Source organism: Haliotis rubra, unplaced genomic scaffold, assembly GCF_003918875.1.
Source record: "Haliotis rubra isolate DU_JTF1 unplaced genomic scaffold, ASM391887v1 Scf15, whole genome shotgun sequence".
NCBI classification, from domain to species: Eukaryota; Metazoa; Mollusca; class Gastropoda; order Lepetellida; family Haliotidae; genus Haliotis; species Haliotis rubra.
This window is the reverse complement of record NW_025765447.1, coordinates 2,624,485-2,646,796: the sequence shown is the minus strand read 5'-3', so window position 1 is coordinate 2,646,796 and position 22,312 is coordinate 2,624,485. Positions and strand designations below refer to the sequence as shown.

General features: G+C 38.7%; 2 protein-coding genes across 2 annotated transcripts in view; one reads left to right on the top strand and one right to left on the bottom strand.

Moving 5' to 3' along the window:
- Nucleotides 1-2,158: 2,158 nt before the first annotated feature.
- LOC124270180 (EF-hand calcium-binding domain-containing protein 10-like) lies at nt 2,159-7,224 on the bottom strand. Its single transcript, XM_046705207.1, has 4 exons — nt 7,061-7,224; nt 6,731-6,895; nt 5,304-5,394; nt 2,159-2,309 (listed from the first exon to the last, which is right to left on the bottom strand). The coding sequence occupies exons 1-4, from the start codon at nt 7,215-7,217 to the stop codon at nt 2,267-2,269; spliced, it is 456 nt and encodes a 151-aa protein (XP_046561163.1). The 5' UTR covers nt 7,218-7,224; the 3' UTR covers nt 2,159-2,266.
- Nucleotides 7,225-7,493: 269 nt separating this feature from the next.
- The window catches only part of LOC124270176 (integrator complex subunit 13-like), a 414,381-nt gene continuing 399,562 nt past the window's right edge, over nt 7,494-22,312 (top strand). The window contains exons 1-4 of the mRNA XM_046705203.1: nt 7,494-8,056; nt 8,692-8,757; nt 9,735-9,928; nt 11,674-11,754. Of these exons, the coding sequence (XP_046561159.1) occupies nt 7,796-8,056; nt 8,692-8,757; nt 9,735-9,928; nt 11,674-11,754 (602 nt within the window). The 5' untranslated portion in view covers nt 7,494-7,795. The remainder of the gene's footprint in view (nt 8,057-8,691; nt 8,758-9,734; nt 9,929-11,673; nt 11,755-22,312) is intronic.

The following is a 22,312-nucleotide window of genomic DNA, read 5'->3' as shown; positions in this document are numbered from 1 at the left end:
TTCATATTGCATTGGCCGAGTGATTTGTGGATGTAACACTGTTATATGGATATGATGCTAGGGGACACTCCTGTCATTGGGTATATCATGTGCTGTTACAGATATTATGTACTGTTACAGATATTATGTTGTTAGGATTTTGTTGTTTGTGATAAAATACAGATAATAACTTCATCTTTTGTTGTTTGTGTCCAGACATGTGCGAGTGTTACTTCACGTTCTTGGAGAGCAATGATGTGACAGGGTTACTCTGTCCTTTTGGCCAGCATTGACATGTGACAATGCTGTTGGACAGAAAATTGTGTCTCTCCATGCTTTTGGCCAGCATTGACATGTGACAATGTAACACAATGCTGTTGGGCTGAAAACAATGTCTGAAAAGACTGACTGGCTGAGTTTGGTTTTACGCCCGCTTTTAGCAATATTCCAGAAACATCATGGCGGGGGACACCAGAAATGGGCTTTACACATTGTACCCATGTGGGATTCGAACCCGGGTCTTAGGCGTGATAAGCTAACGCTTTAGCCACTAGGCTACCCCACCACCCCTGTCTGAAAAGAAGACGAAGTAGTCACTGATAGTTTGTGTAAGTATTTATTGGCTTTATTCACGTAAAGGCATTGCAAGGCAAGGCACACTACCATCAACAGGGACAGCACATGGTTACGTCAATAAGTACACGCACACATAAAAAATATGTAATCCGGTTCTTCGATTCGGGTGTATATAATTGTTGAACTGGCAACGAAATGGCAGATAAACGAAATTACACCCATGGCATGTTCACATCGGCAAAAGGCGAAAAGTCTTACCGTTCTTATTGTAATTGAAAAGCATATATTTCACTACCTTCTGACAGTGTCACTCCATACTTTTGGACAGCAATGACATGACAATGTCACTCAATTCGTTTGAAACAATTTCATGCCCTCCTGATGAACAGATGGTATAGCTCCACACTTCTGGAGAGAAATGACTTGTAACAGTGTCACACAATTTGACATTAATACCATACAACAGTGACATCCCATACTATATGACAGTGTCACTCCAGGTTCCATTAATGACATGGGATTTTTTGTGAAATGTCACTCAGTGCTGTTGGGCAATAGGGCCTGTAAATCTTGTGAGGTGCTACTTCCAGTACTAAGCTGGTTCCCAGCTCCCTTTTCAAGCATTAACTTGCAATATGCGAGTCGGGGCCCAGCTTACTTCTGGTGCCAGATATCTGGTGCCAAACTTATACTAGTATTCAAGAGCCAGTTCTGGTTCCAAATTGTGTGAACGCCAAATATGACTTTACTAAACCGAACCAAGTGTACAACCATGTTTGGGTGTCACTGCTGTTGACTAAGAGGCGACTAACAGGATAAGGTGGTCAGGCTCACTGACTTGGTTGACACTTGCATCGGTTCCCAATTGCGTAGATTGATGCTCATGCTGTTGATCACTGGATTGTCTGGTCCAGACTCAATTATTGACAGACTGCTGCCATATAGCTGGAATATTGCCGAGTGTGGCATTAAACTAAACTCACTCACTCACTGCTGTTGACAGTCTTAATAGTTTAATAATTTGGGGATGGTTAGGATCAGAAATTTGTTATTCCTGCAAGGATTATCGGTTCCTTACTCTCAACTGACAACCATGAGACCATTCGAAAGGGTATGAAGTGTTGTTTGTCACCAGAAGTACTAAACAACATAAGTTCTATCGAAGTGCCATGACCGCCTCCATGGTGTAGTGGTTAGCGCGTCCGCCTGGAGAGCGGAAGGTCGCGGGTTCGATCCCCGACCGCGTCATACCAAAAGACGTTAAAATATGGTACTTGTTGGTCCCTGTCTGGCTCTCGACATTAATGGGTACAACAAGGACTGGTTGGCTCGGAGTCAGTATAATGTGTCTGTGTGGGGTATTCATGCTTCACTGCGGCATAGTATCTCAGTGGGCTAGCACTATAAAACCAGCTTAAGTCTGGGCTAGTACAAGCAGCCACACGTACACATACACACACATGCACGTCGTCATATTAGCAAAATATTCTCAAGCACGACGTTAAACCCAATTTCACCTCACCTCAAAGTGCCATGACCTACTTACGGGCCCTATTGACCAAGATGTTCAGGAATATCCAGAGACAAGAACAGACTTCATGTATCAGTTTGACAGTTTTATTCTTGATACAAGGGAGAATGTATTTTTCTTGAACAACACAAATATGTACAAAGAAATCAATGGCAGGTATTTACAAAGGCATGATCTATCCTAGCTGCTGAATGTGGATGATGCATCAGTTAACCCTTTCTTCCTGAAAGAGAACAACACAAAATGTTAGAGAACAAAAGACTCGCTATACAGCAGGGATTACAACTGATGAAGTTTTTAGTTTCAAGAGAGATCATGGTTACAAAAGAATGAAACATTTCTTAATCTCTCCATGGAAAATGTTCCTTTGGATCACTACTGAACACATCAAAAGCAACTCAGCCATGTCCAAATGTCCATTGCATTTATTTGAATTAACTGTTCTTAGGTGAAATCTATATAATGAATATAGTTTTTTGCCACTTTTAGCAATATTATAGCAATACCAAGGCAGGGAACACCAGAAATGGGCTTTACACTTGGTACCCATGTGGGGAATTGAACCTAGACCTTAGGCGTAATGAGCAAATGCTTTAACCACTGCTCTGCATTGACCGAAACGAACTAATGAATGGTCAGTTGTGAGCAACACTCTACACTGAACATGGATGGAAAGTGACCCATCATCTCGCCCAAATAGTGGAAATTCACCTAAGCCCATATCCACAAAAAGGTTTCAAATTCTGATCACATCTAGGATACATTTAACATTAATACATGTAATACTGCATAACTGGTCCAGGCAAGCAGATACATGCTTATTTCTGTCCAACCTTGCTGTCCAGAGGTGCCAGTCGTCTTTACCATTTTGGTGAAATCATGACAATATTTTACCTAATTCCCCCTTCAATGTAGGTCAGTATAGAGGAAAATTTGGTTTGTTTCAATTCGAGACTAATAATAAAAGTAATATAATGGTTACCAGTGTATATACTGGCTTACCAGGGTCAACATGGTGGTGGGGTATTAGTGATAAAAGCTCTCACTCATCACACAAAAGAACTTATTTTTCACATGAGTTCAATGTGTGAAGATCATTTCTGTTGTGCCTTGTTATTGCTGGAATATTGTTAAAAGCAGCATAAAACCATTCTCACTGACTACCTCATTGTGGTAAATGTGAAAAAAATGTTCCAAAGAACATAATATTATGATATAACAAAGTATAGGCATGTCACAATACACTTTTCCTCTGTCGCACATGGGGTAGGTAAGTTATCACAGACGTTGTGGCATACTTAAGCTTTTCAAATTAACAGATCTCATTTTGGACTTATGGCATACACAATAACTTTGACTGAAAATGTAATGATTCTTGGTAACTGACGCGTCACTTTTACATCTGTGTGTCAGTCATTGTTACTGGCAATGATTTTTTTTTCAAACTTCCAACATCATGAAACAGACACTGTCATCCATGACTGATAACTGACATTATCAAAGTGTCAAGTTTAATGATGTGTGCGTTGTTATTTATTGTGGGAAATAACAACTGTTAATAGTGTTATCATTCATTACCCTCTATTTAATAAACAATTCATAATAAATGTAAACATGGTGTTTTTATATCTCCAGATATGGAGGATATTATGATGTTATTATTTGCAGATGATGTTAATATGTTCTCTTATACTATTATTGGTCTTCAGCAACAGTTAAACGTTCACCCTGAATTTTGCACGAGATGGGGTTTAAGTGTGAATTTAGAAAAAACAAATGTTATTTTTTTTAGAAATAGCGGTGTTTTAAAAAAGGAAGAAAAATGGTACTATGGAAATGTAAAACTTAAATGTGCTTCATATTATAAATACCTGAGTTTGATATTTTCCTCAAGATTAAATTGGTCGACAGCGAGTAAAGGTTTGGCAACACAAGAATCTAAGGCAGCCTACTCTGTTTATAATTTATTCAAAACTACCTCTTTTATTTCTTTCCAAAATGCTTGTACCATCTTTGATTGTAAAATAATGCCTATTCTTTTATATGGATCAGAAATTTGGGGTATGACTTATTTTCATTGTATAGAAAAGGTACAAACTACATTTTTAAAACAATTTCTAAATCTAGGTAAATTTGCTTCTAATAGGCTATATACGGAGAAACTGATAGATGTAATATGTTTGTGTTTAGCAGAATAAGGGCAGTTAAATATTGGTTAAAGTTGGTATAAATGCCTTACATTTACTTAAGGTACCCAAAACAGTTATCTTTTTTGGAAATCACAAGATGATATTGGTAAAGTTAACTGGGTGTCTAATGTTAGACTATTACTCTTTTCTACTGCATTTTCCTATGTATGGTTTGCCCAAGGGGTTGGCAATGAAGACTGTTTCATATCTCTTTTCAAACAGCGCCCATGTGATATTTTCATTCAAGAGTGGTCTATGTCCATTAGTACTTCTAGATATTGAGAATATTATGCCTCTCATAAGTCGTTGCTAGAACCAGAATCGTATATCTTAAATTTTCATGATAAATCTTTGATAAGAGCTTTATGTAAATTAAGAAATGGTTTTCATGATTTCTGTGTAAATAGGGCACGTAAACATGGTATTTCTTCAGAATCTAAAAATGATTTGATCTGTTCTAATTGTACTACAGGCTCTATAGAGGATGAGTTCCATGTCATGTTTGTATGCACCAAGTATCTAAGTTTGCGAAAAAAGTATATGCCATTTCTTTCAAACACTGTATTAGACAAACATTCACTGTCAAATTTGTTAAATTCTAAGAATATTATGATTGTTAAGTCTGTAGAAATTTATCTCAAACATATTTTCACTGTGCGTAGCCATAAATGTAACCATAAGTTCACATGACTTGCATAGTATTTTGTAACATCAACAATTGTAATGTAGGCCTTAAGGCCACAATTACTGAATAAACTGAATCTGAATCTATTTAATAAACTATATAGAAAACAGTCCTACCTCCCTCCTCATTTATATAAAACAAATTATTGAGACATAATCTACGTCAGAATATTTTTTATCTGTGTTAGTTATAAATGTGAAAATCATTTTAAGCCTATCTTCAAAAAGACTCCATCCCTGATGACACAAATATTCTAAATATCAATGGAGTTGTTGTACACCTTGGTTTTGTGTAAAAACAAAATAAATAAATAAACAAAAATGATGATGTTACATGCACTTACGCTTCTTTGACAAACACATCGAAGGAGATCCTGTCAATATCCGCACCAGCTGGCTGATCATCATATGTCTTCACACCAAGAGTTGTGAGAGCTGAAAAAGTGATGATAATATCAAGTCATATCAGCACAGGATATTCATGCATGTGTTTACATGAAATACATATTTTCAAGTAAATTCAACTTCAGTTCTGAAGCACTCACTTGTACAAAGTGATCTTATTGAAACTCCAATACTTTGATACAAACTTGTCTTAATAAGATCTCTTTGTGTAAGTGGTTAAAGCATTCACTCATCACACCGAAAACCCAGGCTTGATTCCCCACATAGGTATAATGTGTGAAGCCCATTTCTGGTGTCCCCACCATGATTTTGCTGGAATATTACTAAAAGCAGCGTAAAACTAATAAATAAACTCACTCCTAATACCCTAGACCTCCAATGAGCCAAATGACATCATCCAGAGCTGAGTGATCAGGAGTTGACATATCCCCAGTATGGTGCAATAAATTCGGAAATGGAGTTTATCTACTTACAATAGTAAAACACCACTTTTACTTCATTGCCAGTGGATACAGTCAGTTCAGAGGAGGAAGCAGTTATGTTGTACATTATCAATATCATACATAATCAAGAGGCACCAGTTGATACTGATCTGTATGCCAAGTTTAATTTTCAAATATTCAATTGGTTCACTTCAGTTATATTCAGTAAAGTCTGACTCATGGTCATAAAAGTCAAATAGAATTAAAAAAAATAAAAATCCGAAATCATCGAGAGGCACCAGTTCACTAATCTGTATAAGTAAGTCACATCAAGACATATTCAATGGTTTGTAACCCAGCTACATTTCTGTGTGCAGAAATGTACCCTAAACAAAGCCAAAATACAGAAACATACCCAGTACGCAGATGAGTCCATATTTCTGAACCCAAAACCAAATCTGTATGTAGCAGTTCCTGTTCCCCTGATTGCGAGTGGTATTGTGCATCACGAAATATTTATTTGTTACTGTGTATGCTCATTTTTTATCAAATGCAATCAAATGCACCTCATACACTATGACAGTTCTGAACAAGAAAACGGCACAATGCGGAATGTACTTGTGCTAGGGTCAGTTTCTGTGTTCTGATTTTGGCTGAGGTATGTTTCTGAATACAGAATTCTGAACACCTGGGATTCATATCTGTTGTACCCATGCCTACAACGATACCTTCAGCCAAAGTAACCATGACAACCTACGGAAAGAGTTCCTTCCGTTCCCCCAACCCTAAATCTAACTCTAAACCTAACCCTAACTTAAATTTTGGACTTTTAGTCATTTTGTGAGTTCTCTAGTAATTGTTGTGTTAAGTTTTGTTAATAATTTTAGTATATTTATAAATATTATTTGGGATGGGGGAACGGGAGGAACTCTTACCCAACCTACCTTCATTGTATTGCTGTAGGGTGATGTAGCCTCTGTTTGTGGGATCAAGCATTCCAAACACAGCGTGGATGTTGGAATCGTCAAATAGGCATGGAATATCTAGCTTTGTAGTCCGGCACTTGTGAAGCTTCTCCAGTGTGCTGATGAGGAATTTCTTGGGGTCATCTGTGATAAACAGAATACATAATACATAATTTAACTTCTCTGCGCGTAATCGCCAGTTATTTGATGATAAGGATCTAAGCCAATGTTTACATGAAAATTGGGTATCGGATATATCAACAATGACTGTTTAAATTTAAAATCAAGTAATGATCGTAATATATTTACCAGGTCTGCTGTATATCATATGGGACGTTAAATTGTTGAAAAGGTCAATAATTCTATGCTTATTCAGGTATTCATGAGCGTCCAGCTGTCTTGGTCCTTCCTCGGCTGCCATTTTGTCACAAATGAATTTGTTATGGCAACGCCAACTGGTCCTCATATAGCTGTGCGGAACATGCGATTGCGCATCCAATTTCTAAACTGGCGCCACCAAAGGTTCGCGCAGCAAACTTTGCGCTTTACTTGTGTACAGTAGATAGACAGGAACCCAGTCCATATCCATGGCCCTTAATCTTGGTAAAATCCAGTATATTTTGAAACAAAGGACCACTGTTACTTATTTTGGACATTTCAGTGAGCTGATACATGTAACGAAGGAAAATATAACAAATAAATAACAATATTGATAAAAAATGAGAATTGTTTTCATCCGGGTCTTTTAAAAATGGCAGCGCCCATTTGACATGCTACCTGATCAGGCGGGAGAGCACGAATATTGTTTACATGAATCAGAGACCATATAAACAATTTGGAGAAGACGGTTGGCAGTATTACAAGTCCGGATATGTAGTTGTCATCGGGCGTGCTGCGGTACAGCTGTTGTGCATCAAGCTGAAATCCAGGAAAAGGGTGTGTTCCTTAAAATAATACAACAAACAAATAAGTTAAGACCAACCTGTTTGGTTGTCAAACATCTCCAAAGATCTAAGCGAGAAGCGTATAAAGAAATCCGTCAACATGGCTATGTCAGACTGCATGTCGGATCAAGTGTTTGCGAACTCTCTGAAATCGTCACACAAAACACTTTTTGTTCTCGATAGACATCCGTATTTCAGCAAGTCCAGTAAACAGCCGATTGAATATGATGTTATAACAAGGTCCAAAACACCAGGCATTATCCCAGCGGCTCCCATCACAAAGACGTTATGGACCTGCAGCGTGGAGTGCATGATGGAATACATGCGAATTGTGTTTGACATCTACCCAGTGAGAAAGCTGGTATGTATCCAAATGATGTGAAAATTATCAAGGGTCAGTTCCTCAGGGAATTGGTCCCACATAGATCATGGAGATAAAAGGTTTCCAGTGTAAATGTATCGTGTAAAATCTGTGTCATGGGGATTATTCAAAGAGATAATTGTCAGACAGGAACATTTTTTTCAACAGCAGCAGATATCCTTTGACATTATCATGATTTGTAGCTAAAATAATAGTCTGTTTCGGCTCCTCTGTGTAGAATCCCTTGTCAGAAAATCCTGAAATTATTTTATACATTGAAGCATGGTGATACATCCAGCATACCCGTAGTGCATGATTATCATTATAACTGTTGATTAGTGTTTGTTGCAAATACACTTAATTCATTGTTATATAGTGTTAACTATGCTAACTGCATATTCAATGAATTGGCATGATTAGATATCATGCTTAGAGGGTTAACTTCTCAATATCCAAGGTGTAAAGTTCATTGTTCTCAACAACCCGTATTTAAACATGATAAAGTGCAAAATATTATAAAGCATTATGTGTAAAGAATCTGATCACAGTATTTATTTTAGGCATGTATTGTCGAAATACTAAATCACTGCAAACTGGAATGTGAAAATTTGAATATATTTGTTTGTGTTTTTCAGATTCGCATTGTCACTGGAAATCATTCTCTAAATTCATGGTCTCAGAAAGAACAAAATTTACAGCAGGTGAGGTTTTGTAAGATCTAAGGTCATGTGGATTATATCCTTCATAATATCTCATGTGATAATAAATAGTTGGTGGCATAGGTTACCTAGTCGTCTCATGCGGAACTCGTCCAGTATCAGAGAAGTTACGTCCCTTAGGTGTGCCAGACACCTATGACCGTTTATTTGAATCTCAGATTATTCATCTAGCATGTCCAGATTTGTCCAGTTTTTGTCAGTACCATGTCCTTGCTAATTGGTTTTATCAAGATGGTAAACATTCATGCCTTGCATCCCAAACGGCGTTCTTCCCATATCAAACTGACAAACTGTCACACATTTGTAGGGGGGTCATCAATTTTGTACTTAAAAATTATGCTTAAGAAATATGGAAAGGGGGAGGGGGTAATTGATTTTGCACATGTCATGTGTGTGTGTGTCACTTACTTTGTACATAAATTTTAGGGGGTCATTCATTGTACATGCTTCTCCATAAAAATCATCATCACCCCACCCCAACCCTAGCTAGGGCTGCGCAATATAACCGGTTTCAGACATGAAAACGATACGTATTGCGATAAGCTGATCGAAAACCGGTATTTTGACATGCATTCGGAAAACTTCGTAACACTCGGAAATCTTCGGATATTGCCTTGTTTCATGTGTGCCAAATATTATTTACATTTTTATTTTGTCAGGATTAAAAGATTTTATTAAAGCTTAATCAAACAAGATGATTTTGTTTTGTTTTTGTTTTATAAATCAAGCATTAACTCAAGTATAAGTAGTTTCTTTTGTTGAAAAAGCTTCTTGCAATATATATCGCAATATATGCTTTCGCATTGCAATATATCGCAATATGAAAATTCTCTGCAATAACCACCCCTACCCCTAGCCATAAATTATGAACGGTCCCTTATACCAAACTCAGTCTCTCACAAGTATAGTTTGTACTTTGATCCATGACAAAGCCTTTATTATGAAATACCATATTCTAGCTGATGATAGCCCTGGCTCATCTCGGTCCACCGACAAGTCGCAACAAGTCTGAGGATGAGTATAGTGTGATGCACGGCTTGGCTCGGGCCGTCGAGGTGATGTGCGAACCCAGCGAGGCACAGTCTGATCAAGCAGAAAACGGAGAGGTAGTCCACAATCATGGACGTATCATTTGCCTCACTTCATTTAAGAGGTATGCTGGGAACCATAGTATTATTCTATAGAATGTGTTGAACATGAACAGTATCGAGGTTGATTAGAAAATTTAAGGGGATGCCTGTTAAAACCATTCGTATCAAGTATAGTTGTTTTTAAATTATTGGTTTCTCATCTCCGACTACCATACAGTAAGTGATTAGTAGTTAGCAGTTGGAAGTGGGTGAAGTTGGGAATTTTGTCAAAGGGAGATTACTTTAGTGTCAGTTTCTTCTTACTGGTGTCTGTATGATTGATTTTGCCTTGAAAGTTTGAAAAGCCACCAAACTGGCACCAGGAACAAGGACCTGAAATACTGTATAAACAGTAGTGTTGGGAATCGGAAAACCAAATCCACCATCGATTATTGGAGGACTTGTGGTGAACTATTATCAATTATTATTGAAATACTTACATTTTTAATGTAATAACCAAGTTAAAGGGTTTTCCCCAGGTTTTTTCTAATTGATGTTTTTTATAACTAATACTGTCATGCAATGAAATGCACGCATGCAAGAAGACACTGGAATTGTAATTAAACAATATAAGTGGTTAAAATTTTTAATTTTACAATGCGCATAGGTTTACACTGTTGTTCATGAATATTCGTCAAATTTTATGGTTAGTTTACTTCATTCAAGTGTGTTATACTAAAACAACAAAATTCCTATCAATCGAAAATATGTTTTTTTACAATCGATAATCATTTTTAATCCTTCTTTCGATCGATTTTCGATTATTTTGGATCATGAAACATCACTAATAAACAGGTATTGAAGAAGTAGCTCTTTAATGCACTACAAGACGATCCAGATCCATAGAGATTTGTACTCAACGAATATAATCTGTTTTGGAATATTTGTAGCTTCTTTGGTCGACCCATACCCTGAATTACATGCCCCGTACCCAAATTTGGATGATTCGTATACCAACCACCATATCGTCAATCTCGTATATCATTTCCAGGTCAATGTGTATAACTTCATTAGGTCATAGATGCAGTTTATACAAACAGCCACTTGAAATCATATATATATTTCATTGAGTATACATTCACTTTTTGGGGTCCAAGTGATCCAGTTGTTTCGCTACGAGTTGTCCAACATTTGGGTACCAGTGCGCCAAAAGAATCGAATCTCTGTGGGTTGTCCTGTTCCCCTGGTACATTGTGCCTGGACCGAACTAATTATAATGAGGCATTTGTCATCTATACTATACCTTGTCAATATCTATTGATCCTGTTATTATTTAAATGCACCTGTGAAGAACCTGGTTAGAATTGATCTTCAGCAAACGATGCTTGTTGTAAGAAGCTACTAAAGGGATCGGGTGGTCAGGCTTGCTGACTTGATTGACACATGTCATTGTACCCCAATTGCATAGATTGATGCTCATGCCGTTGATCACTGGATTGTCTGGTCCAGAATTGATTATTTACAGATCGGCATCATATAGCTGGAATATTGCTGAGTGCTGCATTCACTACAACAAACAAACAATCATTTAATGTGTGACGTATTTGCAAGCCTAAAGCAATACTATAAAACCTGAATTGGAAATTGGCAATTCAAAGTTTAAAATTTGTAATGACTTGCTGTAGACCAGCTTTAGCTAAAGCATGCAACTGATTATTGTCTTCGGAGAAGGTTTTGATAAATGCCTGAACCTTTCCTCCGTGAAAACTGAAATGATCAGGGTGTGTGGGTAAAGGGGGATAACTGTGTGTTGTCTTTCTGTGGCCAGTGATGCTCATGTCCGGATGCTGGAGGAGTGTGTTCAGGACGCCATCACTCAACACAACAAGCTGCAGGTTGACCAGGATGGGTATGTACTTGTCACTAATATCCCTAGTGGGTGATCAACAACACGTTACACGATTTATTGTACTGCAATATTACGTGGGCAGATGGCAGTTATCATGGCCATTGTGCTGCAAAGATTTCAAAGCATCTGATACTGCGTCTGTCATCAGTGTGCAAAATAGTTTCCAATTTTGCTAGCCAGTCGGGCTAGCTATGCCTGAAAGTTACTAGCCCACAAAATAATTCACTAGCCCAAAATTCAAAATTTGAATGTAGACAAGGGTTACATCATTATGATGAACATCAGGCCATAATTTTGGATGATTTAAAGATGTATTATAACTTAAAAAGTCGGAGAGAGTGATATATTTACAAAATGACCCCTTGAAAATTCACCGGCCAGTCGGGCTAATGACTGGGGAGATTTACTGGCCCGACTGGATTTTTACTAGCCATGGGCCAGTGGCTATTTCGCACACTGTCTGTCATACCCATATATGTTTACATGCAGGGGCGGATTTTTGTTTTGGGGGGGTGGGGAGGAGCACTCCCGCACCCCTCGCTTTTTTGCTCTGTTAGTGGTGTTAGTATATCTGCAGATTCACATTCTTGTACAATTGGAGAGAACACTTGCAATATGTCTATATCACTGTTGTAATGCTGCAGTTTACCATTAACATTGATGTCAGTGAGTCTTTTATTGAGACTAAGTAAAGTGAACTTAGTCTTTAGACAAACCAGGGTCAGCTTTTAGGCAAGTGTGTTTTTGATGATGGTGATGATGGTGTCTTGTTTTTGTTTTTATTGTATACTGACTCCATTTTGATATGAATGTCATGTTTGAATTCCAAATGAATTTTAGTACCCTTCCAATTTTACAAAAACCTTACCAAAGCAGGTTCAGATATAGGTACTCAGTAACTGGTGAAGCCCTTTGAAGCTGATGGCAGGAGGGAGATGGCGCCATTCTACAAAAACGCTGGGTGGCTCTGAGGATAGCATGTGAACATCATAACAACCTTGTGAGAATGTGACACTGAAACATGGAGACAGTGAATGAAGTCTTGTAGTTTTTAGTCATTAATAATAATAAGGCCCTACTATTTCTTGCTGAACTCCATGCCAGACGGACATGCTCTAAGCGCATACAACATGATGGACATTATTACCCCGGATAACCGAATTGCCTGTGAGGTGCTAGAAGATTAAAACTCATATGACATATCCCACCAGGTACCCATTTTTGGCTGGGTGAACAGAGGAAATTTTGAACAAACTCACTTACCAAAGTTGAGACCACATGTCAATGGCAAACAACTTTGATCGTCATAGAAACTGTTCTGTTTTCTTTGCTAGGATGTGACATTTCTTACTGTGTGCAAGCATTTGGAACAAAATCAATGGAGACTGAACCAAATTGTCAGTGGTAATCATTCCGACAAGAAATTAATTTCACCCTGAATAAATATTGCCAGTGAAGATGTACCATGGAAGGATTTTCCCAGGTGAAACTGCTCAATTGAAATAATTCTTGAATAATTCACAAGAGAAGTATAGTGCAATGGAACAATTTCACAACAGGAACAGATACTCTTGGACGACATGACTGTTTTGGATTGTAATACCAGGAGATTCACAACCTGGATATTGTCCATTCACCTAACGCCATGTGGAACTTCAGGTGCCAGACTTTACATTGACATTCATCATATCAGTCACCAGCCAGATGGGAAAGTTGCACCCATGTTGCATTCTGATCATGTAAAAGATGATCGATGGAATGAGTCAGTTCCTGCATAAATATATTCCCTCACATCACTGAAACTGTTTGTGACTACTACCAGTAGAATGTGATCATGTAACTGACATTGTAAGGCTGTTCAAGATGGTGGAAGACCCCTGATGTTGTCATGGTTACAGTGAAACTGTTTGTGACTACTACCAGTAGAATGTGATCATGTAACTGACATTGTAAGGCTGTTCAAGATGGTGGAAGGCCCCTGATGTCGTCATGGTTACAGTGAAACTGTTTGTGACTACTACTAGTAGAATGTGATCATGTAACTGACATTGTAAGGTTGTTCAAGATGGTGGAAGGCCCCTGATGTTGTCATGGTTACAGTGAAACTGTTTGTGACTACACCCAATAGAATGTGATCATGTAACTGACATTGTAAGGCTGTTCAAGATGGTGGAAGGCCCCTGATGTCGTCATGGTTACAGTGAGAGAGGTAAGTGTTTAAGTTTTTTCAGAGATTTCCTCGTGATCATTTTTACATGTAAGAAAGTGATCCAAGTGATTTTTGTTGATATTGTACCTCTTGACTTTATCTTTTTGTTGAAAACTACCAATAGTGTCCTTAAAATCAAGTCTCAATTCTTGTTGCCACTCAACAAAATTTTGAGAACATCCCATGAAGGATAAAATCAGAACAACCTTTCACTTCACAAGTGAGACAGGCTAAATGTGTTTTCTAATTGTACAACCCAGAATCGGTTAACACAGTATCTTCAGGAGGAAAAATTCTACCAAAATCATTGTCTGTCACTTTAGTGGGATAAATATTTGAATGAAGAGACTTTCATAGTATTGAGGCAGTACCATATAATCTCACACATTTAGCAGGTTCATTTGGAACTCCAGAATGTTCTTTAAATCATTTTGTATTTTATTTTTTATGAAGAGCCTTCTCCAAATAGCTTCTAAGCAGAGTCCAGAACGTTCAGAATACTGTCACTTTTGAAAGCTTTAAAAGAGCCATGTCTCAGTGTTTTTAAAATCCAGTGTTTCCAAATGGGTATCCAAACTCCACTGGACAAGAAGGTTAGAAACTATCAGGTTGGTAAAGGTCCAGATCTGATTACATCAGAGATTATAACAACTTGGGATTAGAGTTACTTCCCTTTAGGTTGAGTAGTGACAGAAGAAAAATCGCCATCTTTGAGATTGTCGGCAATACTTTATTCCGTTCTATAACTATTGTTTATGTAATTATCAAGCCTTAAAGTAGGCTTACTACTATTACAGTCAAAAACCATTGTGAGACCAACGCAAATACTTCAGTTTAATATTTAAGGCTGGACATAGCGGTAATATGATGAATAATAGATATGCATATGCTAAGCTTTTACTCAAGACAACTATAGGTCCGAAACATCAAAGTTCGACATAATGGTATTTGACTATATTATTGCAATTGTTGACACCTATCTAAGTACTATTTCAATAAAGTTTGTGTTGACTTAGAGTTATGTAAAAATTCAACTGTAAAAAAAGCCAAAAAGTCAAACTTAGCATGCATGAATTATGCAATACCATTTGCGTGCTGGCGATTAGGTGCCTGACTCTGAGGGTGTGGATTCGAATCCCGGATTGGACTCAACCCCCAAAAGTACTAGAATTTGTACTTTACTAAGAAAGTGTAATCCCAAATATAACATATGTTACATTTAGCCGCTTTCTAAAATGGCATTGTGTAAAAGTGTAATGGTATGCAATACCAGTTCTAAAGAAAACCAAAGGGTTCCTAACTGTGAAATAGGTACATACATCAAATAGAAATAGCCACACAAATGTGCTGATACAGAATCACATAAAGTTTGCATCGTAATGATGGGTACTTAGCACATTTTTCATGTTGCAGTCAGCAGGATTTCTGTGTTCCATGACACATTAAAGATGGCAAGAGTTGCATTTGTGTCTGCATTTGAATATCTGTCAGCAGTAATTGCCAAGTATTTGATCGCGATGATATTTGCTGAGTGAGCTGAACTTGGAGCTAATTGAGACATTTTACAGCACTTCTTTAAAATTATTAGAGTTACTTCCCTTCCATTGGTTCCTACTTTGTTGAGGTTATCGGAAACACAGTTTACAGTTTGTATAATGGGTTATTTCTTTTAAACAGCGATATCTGAATAGCGATATCTAAAGACACGTGTGTGTACTTGTCCAGACTGATGATGGTTGTATTGTGCCAGCCTACTGAGGTGCCCTGCAGTTTCGTTTGTTTGTTTGTTATTAATGCTGCACTATTCCATGTATCTGGCAGCGGCCTGTAAATAATCGAATCTGGACCAGACAATCCAGTGATCAGCATCATGAGCAATGATCAGGGATACGATGACATGTGTCAACCAAGTCAGCGAGGCTGACCACCCGATCCCGTTAGTCGCCTCTTGCGACAAACATGGGTTGCTGAAGACTCACTCTAACCCGGCTCTTGACAGGTTGCCCCACTCAAACACAGTATACCTATTCTAAACAGGCCAGTCCTCGATCTATCCCCTTAAAGCAAGCACAAGGCAGGGCAACAACAAGTTCCATCTTTTTAAGTATTTTGCTACAATACAGATTTCTGTTCTTTCCCCACTAAATGCTGTTAAAAATCTGCTTGTTTTTTTGTTAGCGGTATAAGTACACAGAAGGGCTTGTAATGCTGAAAACTGCCATCAGGGTATATACTGTCACTAATCATGCTGATGGGGCCTTAGAACTATCCCGTCAATGACAGTATATATCCCAACACGAGCTGAATTCGACCTTCTGGTGATTTCGACGATTGCATCGCACGCGCTATATCGGGGGAGTACATGTGCGATCGGAGTGCACAAACAGTTTCACTGGTAGGGCGGGTGCCAAGTCGCTGTCATAAGAAGTTTTATTGACAATGGAAATCGGGAAGTAAAGTTATATAAAAAGCAAACAAACATCAATATTATTTACCCGAGATTGTTAATACCACTTACGATGCAAAAACAGTTCCCTTTATAACAAAAAATAGCAAGTGAAAATTCAGTTAGATCAGTCGTCTGCTGGTGACAGGCAATATATAAATAGGAAGCCACGTGATCACAACACTCCCTTGCAGTGCGGAACAAAAAGTATTGCTCATCATCGAAAACCATACAAAATACCTGGATGTTACGAGCGGCAACAGTTTCGCCAATACGATGTCATTATCAACGCAATATTTTGTAGGGAACACTTGATATTTTTGTGTGAAATAGATGAATATATCCTTTATCACTCAAGGTTAGTAAAATACAAACTTTAAATGATATTACAGATAAAAAATATGTTTTTGTCTTACATTGTCGAAAACCCCTGACACCGGGATACCTTGATGGCAGTTTTTACTATTACAAACCGCTGTGTAAGTACAGTGATCCATAGTTTAATGTTTCCAAATATATAGCAATTCTTCACAGGCATTTAGAAGTGTAGTAATACAAGACAAATTTTATGAATAACAATTTCTTTATTTGTTTACCACAATGGAATATCCACCTGAAGAAGCGGCAAGATCTAGACTAGAAACGTCATGGTAACAAATAAAGAAGTTGTTACCCATAAAATATAACATCCAATCAGGTACATAGAGACCCTATTGAGCTCAAAATGTAGAGGTCACAGCACATTTTGATTTCAGTGTTGCCAAACAAATACAGTTGTTTCTTTGGGCAGAACAGCCAGTTGAATAAATATATAACATCCAATTAGATACATAGAGACCCTATTGAGCTCAAAATGTAGAGGTCACTGGACATTTTGCTTTCAGTGTTGACAAACAAATTCAGTTTGTTTCTTTGTTTACGACAGTCAGTTGATCAAAGCCTCAATGAAAGACTCTAGTTGACTTCGTCGGGGTTCTGGAAGTCAGTAGCACCTGTTTATGTGTGAGGTATCTGGCTGGGTCTTTAGCAGGTGCTGACAGAGGGCAGACAGAGACTTTTCGAAACACCTTGTTGTCGAGATGTATCAACAATACAGGCGTTTTATGGGAACATTAATTGCAGAGCATGTTATTTTCGATGTGTTTCGAAATGTCTGGTATGGTTGTTGCTAATGGTTCCCTGTTGACATTTCAACTGTTCAGTGTTTGTAGGTAAAACCTGCTGAGCTTGATAATGAAGAGTGGTGTATACCTGGTAAAGAATCCTGTACACAGGTGTCAGGTTGTACCACTGCAGTTGTCAGGTGGAACCTTTTCTTAGGTTTCGGGGAGTTTTAACATTGCACCGTGTCCTGATGGACCCACAATAATATGCTTTGAACCATACTTTCTGGTAATATAAGTTCCTGTCATATAGGGGCAGTGGGGTAGCCTAGTGGTTAAAGCGTTGGCTCGTCACGCTGAAGACCCGGGTTCGAATTCCCACATGGGTACAATGTGTGAAGCCCATTTCTGGTGTCCTCTGCCGTGATGTTGCTGGAATATTGCTAAAAGTGGCGTAAAACCAAACTCAGTCAGTCAGTCCTGTCATATATGTAGTTATTACATCTTGAGTGAGTGAGTTTAGTTTTGCCCCTCTTTTAGCAATATTCCAGCGATATCATCGCAGGAGACACTAGAAATGGGCTTCACACATTGTGTCCATGTGGGAATCGAACCTGGGTCTTCAGCATGAATGCTTTAACCACTAGGCTACCCCACAGCCCCTATTACATCTTAAAGTATGGTACACAATGCTGTTTCTTTACTTTACAGGGGCCTCAAGTAAGGGACCCTTTCAGCTTGTAATTACCCCTAGTTTTGTAGAGCAAGGTAAAACCCTGGTATTTCTTTTTGATCGTGACATGTTATATTCTGTATTTCCTAGGGCTGTAACGATGTATCAAACTATCAATGGATTGCGATTGTTGAGTCTCCGATAGCAATTAATCGATGGTAGAAACGAAAAACTATTGATACATTGATAGTATGTGTGACTATCGATAGTTTATAATTAGTAGTTGACTGCCGTTGATAATTACGCAGCACAGAATACAGGAAGTACCAGATTCATTCACTTTGATTTAGAGTTATCCGCCGCTGTTACCTCTTAAACAATGCGGCATGCGACTCGCAGTTTGAAATTTTGTCAGTAACAATAAGTTTATGTTTTAATTGATTACTTCATCTGGGTTTCAAGTTTCTTGTCATTTATTAAAGTTTTTATTTCATTTCAACTATACATTCATTTGGGAAATGACTTTAAATGAAACAATTCAAGGAGAGAAAAACTAGTATTGCAATAGTAGGTAGTATATCCATATTAACCTACCCCTGAAGGTCCGGGTTAGAATATTGATCTTCAGTAACCCATGTTTGTCGTAAAAGGCGACTAACAGGATCAGGTGGCCAGACTCACTGACTTGGTTGACACATGTCATCGGTTCCCAATTACGCAGATCGATGCTCATGCTGTTGATCACAGGATTGTCTGGTCCAGACTCATTTGTTTACAGACTGTCGCCATATAGCTGGAATATTGCTGAGTGACATAAAACTAAACTCACTCACTCACTCACTCCATATTAACCTATAATGGACTGTTGGAATTGCACTGGAAGCTGTTGCAAAATAAAGGATACTGCAGGTCAGGTTTTCATTCAAGGAAAACCACACTAATAACGGAGAAATTTTAAATGTAAACGTTTAAATATTAAGTGACGAGATTGAGTTATATTTGAACAATACAACATGTACAATCAGCTGTAGTTATGACACATGATCTGAATCAAATTGGACAGCTATCTGTGCAGGTTCCACCCCAGGTTCTGCCTGCTTTCTGCTCACCCTTGGTACTACTGTAGATCTAGATGGCTTCCAGAGGGTGGGCTGCCTGCTTTCTGCTCACCATTGGTACTACTGTAGATCTAGATGGCTTCCAGAGGGAGGGCTGCCTGCTTTCTGCTCATCCTTGGTACTACTGTAGATCTAGATGGCTTCCAGAGGGAGGGCTGCCTGCTTTCTGCTCATCCTTGGTACTAATGTAGATCTAGATGGCTTCCAGAGGAAGAGCTGCCTGCTTTCTGCTCATCCTTGGTACTACTGTAGATCTAGATGGCTTCCAGAGGAAGAGCTGCCTGCTTTCTGCTCATCCTTGGTACTACTGTAGATCTAGATGGCTTCCAGAGGGTGGGCTGCCTGCTTTCTGCTCACCATTGGTACTACTGTAGATCTAGATGGCTTCCAGAGGGAGGGCTGCCTGCTTTCTGCTCATCCTTGGTACTAATGTAGATCTAGATGGCTTCCAGAGGAAGAGCTGCCTGCTTTCTGCTCATCCTTGGTACTACTGTAGATCTAGATGGCTTCCAGAGGGAGAGCTGCCTGCTTTCTGCTCACCATTGGTACTAAGGTAGATCTAGATGGCTTCAAGAGGGAGAGCTGCCTGCTTTCTGCTCACCATTGGTACTACTGTAGATCTAGATGGCTTCCAGAGGGAGGGCTGCCTGCTTTCTGCTCACCATTGGTACTTACTGTAGATCTAGATGGCTTCCAGAGGGAGGGCTGCCTGCTTTCTGCTCACCATTGGTACTTACTGTAGATCTAGATGGCTTCCAGAGGGAGAGCTGCCTGCTTTCTGCTCACCATTGGTACTACTGTAGATCTAGATGGCTTCCAGAGGAAGAGCTGCCTGCTTTCTGCTCATCCTTGGTACTACTGTAGATCTAGATAGCTTCCAAAGGAAGAGCTGCCTGTTTTCTGCTCATCCTTGGTACTATTGTAGATCTAGATGGCTTCCAGAGGAAGAGCTGCCTGCTTTCTGCTCATCCTTGGTACTACTGTAGATCTAGATGGCTTCCAGAGGAAGAGCTGCCTGCTTTCTGCTCATCCTTGGTACTACTGTAGATCTAGATGGCTTCCAGAGGGAGAGCTGCCTGCTTTCTGCTTACCCTTGGTACTAAAGTAGATCTAGATGGCTTCCAGAGTGAATGCATGAAATATTCCTTTTCGAAGCATAAGCAATTTTCCAGGTATTCGCGTCAAAGGTACCCATGAAAATCCAGTTTAGAATTGGTCTTCATGCAACCCATACTTGCCAGAAGAGGCGACTAATGGGATTGGTTGACACATGTCATTGTATGTCAATATGTAGATTGATGGTGTTCATACTGTTGATCACTGGATAGTCCGGTCCAGACTCGATTATTTACAGACCATCACCATATAGCTGGAATGTTGCTGAGTGTGGCATTAAACAACAAACCAAAAAACTGCTGAGAAGGAAGCCTTCTACGTCCAGATCATGGCACTGAAGCAACACTGGCTGGAGGGTATAGACATCGCAGGGGAATTGGTTGAAAACTCCATCAACACAGTCTGTCTTCGAACGTTTCAGCCAGCCTAGAATTTCATGTCACATTGGATCTCTAACAAAGATCTTATAACATAACTTTGTGGGAAAACAGTGATAAAACTGTGTGAGAGGATTTTGTGATGCATCTTTGTGGGAAGATCTTACGAAGATCTTAGGATAAAGCTATTTTTTAAGATGTAGCAATATAACTTTGTGGTATGGTCTTACATTAACTTTCAGGGAACATCTTGCAGTTTAAGCTTCTGGGGAGATATTATGATTTTTGTTGTAAGATCTTTCAATATAATTTTGTTGAATAGTATTAAAATAGGACTTCAATTGAAGATTTAATTGTAGTTACAGTTATCATGGTTATGGCTGTTACGATGCATGAATTGAAACTGTATACCTTCTTGAATTCAATTTGTTATTCATGATCAGTAGAATAGCTACATCACTACAAACTCCTATCACTACAAACTGATGACTAAGTAAGGAATAGGCAGGACTGAAGCTCATACTTCCAGACAACAGTTTGACCAATCAAAGTTCGATACTACAGTGTTTGGAAGTAATGGTAAACTTACTGAGGAACTTTGATATAAGAGGGCTGACTTGGTTGACACATGTCATTGTATCCCAACTGGGTAGATCGATGCTTATGCTGTTGATCACTAGATTGTCTGGTCTAGAGGCAATTATTCACAGAGCGTAGCCATATACCTGGAATATTGCTGAGTGTGGCATTAAACAACAAACCAACCAAATATCACTTTGTCTTAGTGGGATAATTTTTTCAGTGTAAGTATGTGGGATCAGAGTTGAATAAATCCCCATGTTGACTGATGTGTTAATCCCCCTGATGCAGGTCTGACACCTTATAGTATACAGAAAGATGTATGTTTACACAGGTGGTTGTGGTGGAGAGCTGTCGGTTATTAATCAGCTGCTAATCAACAGTGGCTTGTGTGGCTTCTGCTAATATTACGGCTAGTTGATGGATGCCTTGTGTGACTCCTGTTGGAACAAACACCAATCTCCACCCAGAAGGCTAAAGAGACGAGACAACTTTCCCGAGTTATATGGCTTTGTTTTGTTAGTAGTATAATTAACGCTTCACTCAGCAATATTCATGTGTGTCATTGACTGTTCATAATAGGATAGTGGGATAGAAGCACGTTTAAATACTAATTGTTTCACAGATCACTGAGATTAAGTTAGGTTTGATTGATTACAGTTGTAGTATGTAGTTCTTGTCAGGCTCTTAAGCATGAATATTAAGATTGTAATTTTATATGTTAACACTAGTATAAAATGGACATCTAGTGCAATGATGTTTTCTTTGCCTTGTGTTCATTCATTGCTTTTCTGAATTCTTCTATAATGGAGACTCAGTTACTCTTGATCAGTTTACAAGTAACTAATCCCACCCACGCACCCACCCATTGTTCTTGACATACTGACCTATCCACTCACTCACTCACTCACTCACTCACTCACTCACTCACTCACTC

What these genes read in the sequence shown, in the direction of transcription:
- LOC124270180 (XM_046705207.1), bottom strand. Translation starts at nt 7,217, where the DNA reads ATGAGGACCAGTTGGCGTTGCCATAACAAATTCATTTGTGACAAAATG. An exon ending in CCTACAGCAATACAATGAAG is followed by an intron (nt 5,395 to 6,730) that starts GTAGGTTGGGTA and finishes TCACTTTTTCAG; the next exon opens with CTCTCACAACTCTTGGTGTG. An exon ending in GATGTGTTTGTCAAAGAAGC is followed by an intron (nt 2,310 to 5,303) that starts GTAAGTGCATGT and finishes GTTCTCTTTCAG; the next exon opens with GAAGAAAGGGTTAACTGATG.